This window comes from Papilio polytes, unplaced genomic scaffold (assembly GCF_000836215.1).
Source record: "Papilio polytes unplaced genomic scaffold, Ppol_1.0 DF823923.1, whole genome shotgun sequence".
NCBI classification, from domain to species: Eukaryota; Metazoa; Arthropoda; class Insecta; order Lepidoptera; family Papilionidae; genus Papilio; species Papilio polytes.
In genome coordinates, this window is record NW_013525281.1 from 986809 (window position 1) to 994479 (window position 7671).

Consider the following 7671-nt stretch of genomic DNA (forward strand, 5'->3'; position numbering starts at 1 on the left):
TTATAAAACAGACAAAAGAACATTTTAAAAATGCTTTTATTATCTTTAATTAATTTGGAAATAGAATGGTTTTTCTAAAAATTAATTAAATTTATCAGAAATTATTGAATAAAAAAAAAATTAAACTGTAAATTAAAGAACAAAATTAATTAAAACAACCTATAAAATTACAATTGAATACATTTTAATTTTTGCATTCGTAAAAGTTGCATTTTTAAATCTTTAATTACTTGTTAAGTGGACAAACGCATCTTAGAGACAAGCCCAGCGATTCCGGTGATACACTATATTGCAATTTAACGGCCGTGAAGCCTTTTTCAGTGGCGTTCTAAGGCAAGATGCGAGGTATATAACCACCTGGTCTTCTTGCAGACACCACAGTCAGCCGCGAGCAGCCAAGCCGCAGTACAACAATTACACTAAAACATTAGATTATTTATAATGAAGCTGGTAAGTTGCTGGCTGAATTTAAATATTAATTATTTTAATATTTTGAATAGTAAAATTCGGTGGAGAAAATATTATTTTATAAGGAATTTTAGGGATTTTCTCTTATTAATTTTAACATTGGACAATAGGAAAATTAAATTAACATTTTTTAAACGAACATAGAAATTATTTCTCTTATAATTTTTCCATTACTAGTATTTTCAAAAAAAAAATCATATCGCCATTTTTATAAAAGACAAAGTACTAAAATCGTCTAATTTAACTTTTATGTACATTTTCTTTGTGCTAAATAAGCTTGCTCTACTTATAAGGAATTCATTTTATCTGTTTACTGATACTCCGAAGGGACGGGTCAAATGATTCACTTTCGTCTTTTACCAAAGGTCAGTTTGGAACATGCCATTTAGAGCAGGATCTGGTTTCACCAAGTTTAAAGCGTAACTATCAATAGTAATATGTATTGTTCGGTTTTCTTATTTAGTAACTAGTATATTATTAAGCACGGATCCATTTCTTCAACACCTTTGTCTAAGAGTGAAACGAATTACCATCCTTTCGTCAGGATTCCAATTTTAAATCATTAAGTTCATTTTTTAAATCTGACTGTTTGTACAGTTCGTGGTCGCCGCCGTGCTGGGAGTGTGCTCCGCCGCTCGTCTGGACAACACCTACCTCCCTCCCAGAGGAGGTGCAGGCTCAGGTTTTGGAGGCAACGGGTTCGGAGGTGCCGGTGGTCCGGGTAGATTCGGTGGCTCTGGCGGCTTCGGAGGGGCAGGAGGTGCCTCTGGATTTGGAGGTGCGGGGGGAGCCGGAGGATTCGGAGGAGCCGGAGGTGCTGGAGGATTCGGTGGTGCGGGAAGCTACAGCGGAGGTGGAGCTGCTGGCGGCTACAATGGTGCTGGAGGTGCTGGAAGCTACAACGCCAGACAATCTGTTGACGCCGGCGCTCAAATCCTCCGACTGAACAACGAAATCAATGGAGACAGTTTCTCTTACGACTTCGAGACGTCCAACGGTATCCGTGCTGATGCGTCCGGAGTGGCGACCAATGGTGTCCAGTCTCAAGGCAGCTTTGCTTACAAGGGTGATGATGGCCAAGACTACAGTATCACCTACACCGCTGATGAGAACGGATTCCAGCCCCAGGGCGCTCACCTCCCCACTCCTCCCCCGATCCCGGAGGCTATCTTGAAATCCCTGGAACAGAACGCCCGCGATGAAGCTGCTGGTATCGTCGATGATGGTGAGTTGAACTTTATTTTAAAACGTCGCTCCATCCGTCGAATAGAGTAATATCTTTTAAGTAAACCTATTAGAGATTCTTTTCCGGATGGATCGGTGTCTCCTTTTCACCATATGTTAAGCAGTAAGAGATCACGATCCTACATGATACCAAGTAAGGAAAAATGGGATAATTCACTCTTTTCTATCCTAAGGAATAGATTTTGAATGTGTTTTGTTTGTTCCCATAAATTTCGAGTTCAACTCATATGAGAAAATCTGTTCTCAATATGATAAATGCGTGGATAAGCAATTGACAAATAGACATTGCGACTGTATATACGATTAGTTACAACACATAGAGTTACATTTCTTACATCTATCGAAGCGTTAATTTTTACAAGTCAAATATTATAAAAGATAACTTAAAAGCTCATCTTCGTCATAAACAAAGTTATATAACTTAAATAAAACTGGACATAAAAACGAATTTACTGCTAAGAAGTGATAGAATTAGGACGCATCCAATCATTTGTGACTTTCATATAGTACGGAATATACACAAGAAAGTGTAGAACTTGTACAAAGTTAGTTTAGTGGTGATTCTCCTATGTCATAACGGGATCTAGGGACAATTGAAACTTCAAAATTGAAAAGAATTAAAAAAAAACGTGATTTTTCTATTTTATTATTGTAATAATAGGACCTTTTTGTTAAATTCAAAAGTATAACGTAAGTTTTAATGAAGAGAGTGACTACACGTTTTAGAATTAAAATGGGATATTTTTTGTACTAATGTGCAGAAATAATGTAGCCATTAGTCCTTTTTCGTTATGTAATTATATTTTTTTTCTTATAAAAAAAAAACGTAACTAGTAAGTAATTACTTATAAAATGGAATCATCAGTTAAGAGTAAATCAATAAATGCTGAAATCGCAAAGAGGTAAAAAATAAATAAAGTACTAGCTTTCGCACGCAAATCCGTCCGCGTGGAATGTAAAAAAAAAAGTAAGTAAATAGCTTTGTGTTCTTCCAGATTGTTCTACAATTATGCCAAATTTAATTGATATCCGTTCAGACGTTTAAGCAACTATAAAAAAAAATCATCCATTTACACTTTCGCATCTTACTTCTTACTTAAAATAACTATTATAAATGCGAAAGTTTAGATTGACGGATTCTTGTTAGAGTTTGCAGCCCAAACTGCTTAATGGACCTCGATGAAATTTGGCACACATGCATAGGATAGTCTGAAACAACTGATAGGGTATTTACCTTTTTTTTAAAACCACACGGATGGAATCGCGGGCGAGAGTTAGTTTATAATGTAACTAAGATGCAAGATTTAAGTGCGTAATCGTGTAGACTAGTTTAGATAGCGTAGCATCCTATAAATCTGAGTCTAGCTGCTATCAATCTAATGACCTATGCCTCTTCGTGGTTCACGTTGCGATCGCAATGACGCAATAGTTTGCCGCTTGCTCATCTGTACTGCTACTTATAATCGTGTGACTATGCTTACTTGGATTAGGAAATAGAGACCAATCAGCGATATCTTATTTCTTACTAATGTTATTTGCGAAATTGAAGGGTTGGATGTTTTAGAGTTTGTAGCTTAAACGGCTGAATGGATCTCGATGAAATTTGGCATATATGTAGAGAATAGTCTGGAAGAAAACATAGGCTATTTACTTTTTTTTTTAATTCCAAGCGAATAGACGAAAGGGAAAAAGCTAGTAATATTATAGATTAAGTAGCCCATGGTTAAATTGTTACAACTGTACGAGCGAATTTCAATATAATAAAAACAAATTGGATACAAAATTTTGAACAATGTAAAGATGTAGGACGAAGTCTTTGAAATATTTTAAATTCCAATAAAAATGTGGATATCCTACAAAAATCCGAAGCACAGTAATGACGGTCGCAAGGTTAATCTGCGTTTATTCGCCGTAATTAGATGGTCATTTCACAGGCTTTATGACGATATTAATACTTCTACATTACAAGACCTAAAACTAGATTCTAGGTTATGTAAATTTCCTTAGAATTTTTGTATTTAAAATATGTTATGATTCTTTGCTACATTTTTACAAGCACCTGACTACAAATTTCTATTAAATAACAAATAATTGAAACTTTGTTTTAAATAAAAAAAATGTCTGTAATTTTTAACTAGAGTTAAAATTTGAATCTCTGATATTTTTGATGCATTTACCGTATCCTGTATACCGAAAGGTGTCATAGTCTAGTCACAATAACCACAAGTAAGAATTCCGTATTTAGAAATGTCAGGCAAATTAACAGAGCATTTCGTGACAGAGGTGTCGGTTCATACAGAACGAGTTCGATAAGCTACTTCAAAAAGGTTGCTCTTCAAACGTAAAAGTGAACGTCTGGGAGAATTTGCTCTTAGTAAACTAGGTCTCATCTAAAAGCCCTTCGGAAACACATAATTTTATAAAATACTAGCTTTCGCCCGCCACTCTGTCCGGGTGGGATTAAAAAAAACAAGAGCCTATGTGTTCTTCCAGACTATCCTGTTCATTTGTACCAAATTTCATCGAAATCCGTTCAGTCTTTTAGGCTACAACTCTTAACAACCATCCATCCATCTATAATATTCGCATTTATAATATTAGTAAGATATATAGTATATACTTATTACTGTTAGGAATAAAATTAGTACCGTGCTATAGAATTGGCGCAACTCTAGATTATCGGCATAAACGTCACGTCCCTAGCTGACAGCTGTCAATGTCACTAGAAGTATGGATAGATTTGGCGCGCATCCTAAGTCTTGACGAGAAGTATTGCTCTGAGTTAAAAGCGACAGTATCAATTAAATAAGTTGTCTAATATTACGTAGTACCTTACGCTTATTAGTTTAAAGTTTGATATTCCATTTTAATTCTGCCATTGTTTTTGAACAATGTTTTTTACTGCAATATTAAATACTTAATGTAATTCTAATTGCTTCTTAACCATGTTTGTGAGAAATGTGTTACTGTTAATACTAACCTAACACAAATGAAGTAAATGTAATACCAAAATATGTGGACACTTCAGAAAAGCAGATTTAAATAAGTAACAGTGACAAATGACAAGCAGTGTTTGATATTCGTTTCAGAATTCGGTCGTTACATTGATTATAAAATTAACTTTAATATGAAGAAAATGATTGATTTTCTTTTATCAATGACAATATTGCGGCATTTTCTTGCAGGTTTTCAACATTGTTATGATATATTTCAATCTCAAATGTCAGTCTCAGTGTTTGGGAACTCGCTGTGAGAAATCTAGAACAAAAGGCATAGCCTATTAAATATTGCATCGTGGAAATAACTCATTTTCACTTAGCATATTTCACAGACTTGTAATTACCAGTTCCGTTAATCAAGGGAAAATTTCATTGCAAAGTATTTTTGCAGTAGTATTTTTTTCTCAAATCGAGAGAGATTTTCTTCCTTCAACACTTGGAAAGAAATCGTTTACGATATACAAGCTTTCTTAATCTTTTTTTATTATTTCTTTATTGTAACTTAGGTATGTTTCATATTTGTTTTATTTAAAATTTTGCTAAACTTATGACTTAAATCTTACTATCATCATAAATGGGATAGTTTTGATGAATGGATGGATGGATGTTTATTAAAGTAACCTAAATTGCTGAACGGATCTTAATTAAATTTGGCATAGATGTAGAACATAGTCTTAAAGATCACAGCCTGATTACTAAGTTTTTATAATTCCGCACAGACGGAGTCGCGGGCGAAAGCTAGTAAATCACGTATAAACTATAGTTCTGTTTATCTATTCTTACTTAATAACAATCGTAGTACAAATAGTACAAATAAGAAATCTCATTTGGTATCTAATGAATCAAATGTAACAACGATTGCCCAAGCATTGTCTTGCGGCACTTTTGCATAAACCCATCACTAAGGGTCATAAGTGAATTTTCTAAGCTACAATTGTTACACTGTGGCTCTTGAGTAATTCTAACAAAACTTCACCGTAATAAGTTTGTACAATGGTTAATCCACAACACAAAAGATTTGTTACGTTGGCCTAAGACTTATTTTTAAATAAGGACAGATTAAAGAATATTAGTGCCTTGTTTCTATAAGACTAAATTATCGCACAACTGTTTTGCGATTGTCGATTGCTTCGCAGCCTATTCAACTGTTTAGTTATACAACATAAGCTCATAGGAATCTAAGCAAGACTACACAGTTGTGCGATAGTTTACTCCAAGGCATGCTCTTACTTCAACAAAGTATTTTTACATTTTGCATATTACTTTAAAGGGTAACTTAAAATAACTTACTTAATTACCAAATCAAGCTTATTCGAGTTCATTTAATAATATTACGTATTAAAACTTCAACAAAAAGATCTGGTTCTCGTGCAAGGCCTTGATGAGCTTTAGCATGTTATTGATGTTGGGCCATAAACTGAGCGTTCAAACATAAACGAATTTTAAAACACTCACACACATTTTATTATAAAATGAATCTGTTTTCTAATTACCATTCAAGAAGGTCGTCTTAATTTTTTCGGGTTTTAAATTTACACAACTTTTTTTCACATATTGTTTACTTTTCTATTTTGATATCAAAAATATATTTTATCATTTGTTGATGATCAGCTTTCTGTTTTCGCTCTTCGTATTTGTCGTTTCTAATATAAAAAAAAAAAAAAAAAAATTTTAATCGCTTGCGCTATGGCCACAACAAACCTTGCTCAGACAAATCAGTATTTACGAAGGCATTTGTAATGTCGTGTCGCAATGGAAAATGGTTCAAGAAGCCGCGCTCGTTTTGCTTTTTCATTTGTTTGCAAAAGGTCAAAAGTAATAGAAGAGTTACGATCGTAAGATGTAAGCGTATTTAATTTGTAACGAGCGTATATCGCTACATTAATTAGATTTTGGGCCAAATATCCGGGTCAAAATCTCACACAGTCGTTACCTTTATTGGGTTAGATTCTCGCTTTTAACATTTCTGAGGTATTTACGAGTTGCGCACACTACTTGATTTTTAGTTGTGCAATAGTTGAAAGGGGTTGCGAAACAATCGACAATCGCACAACACTTGTACGATAGTTTAGTAGAAGGTGTGCGCCCGCTCTAAAGATCTTAAAATGCAAAATAGATTATAACGTACAAATCTTCATTTGATGTGTTTATTATTGTTTCTCTTGTTAGTAATATAGTCTTTAGAAATATGTTCTTCTATTGTTCTTCTGTGTGCTTCTACATTTATGTAATAATTTTCAATTGTTCCAGGATCTTACCGCGGTGAAGGTGCAGGTGCTGGCAACGGCGGCTACTCGTCTGGTCCTTCTGGTCAATATGGCGCTCCCTCCGGCGGTTTCGGAGCTGGTTCCAGAGGTTCAGGATTCGGTGCTGGTGGTGCTGGCGGAGCTGGTGCCGGTTTCGGAGCTGGCGGTTCCGGTTTCGGCGCTGGAGGTTCCGGTTTCGGAGCTGGTGGTTCTGGATTCGGTTCCAGGGGTACCTCCTTCGGTGCCGGCGCCACCTCTCGTCAGTACCTGACTCCTAACGCTGGACCCAGAGGATCTGGCAATGGAAACTACAACTCTCAAACTGGCTACCGTTATTAAAATCATTAATGATGACGAGGGATAGATAAGGTCTGAAGCGCTTTTAGAATATCTTTTAGATCTAATATCACTTTTTCCTCTAAACCACCGATACGAAGAGCGAATTTATTAAACTGATACGATACAGGATGCTGTTATAATATATCGCAAGGTTATCGAATTAGATGGATTATTTTCTTTCATGCGTCATCTTCCTTCGTTCTTTTCTTATTACTCCCTCTATCGTCATTATATGTTAAACTGGCGACGAATTAAGCTGTGAACCGATGTTGTGATGAATATTTAAATACTCATGTCTATTTACAAATAGAAATTCTTCTTTAAAGTCATACATTCTGTTGATCTCAATATCACTCTTCTCCATTACCCACTTC

The 7671-nt window shown here is 35.1% G+C and overlaps 1 protein-coding gene across 1 annotated transcript; it reads left to right on the forward strand.

The window, feature by feature from the left end:
* Positions 1-367: 367 nt before the first annotated feature.
* On the forward strand, positions 368-7460 carry LOC106102509 (pupal cuticle protein 36-like). The gene is made up of 3 exons (XM_013282016.1): positions 368-450; positions 1066-1693; positions 6963-7460. The coding sequence occupies exons 1-3, from the start codon at positions 442-444 to the stop codon at positions 7295-7297; spliced, it is 972 nt and encodes a 323-aa protein (XP_013137470.1). The 5' UTR covers positions 368-441; the 3' UTR covers positions 7298-7460.
* Positions 7461-7671: the final 211 nt, after the last annotated feature.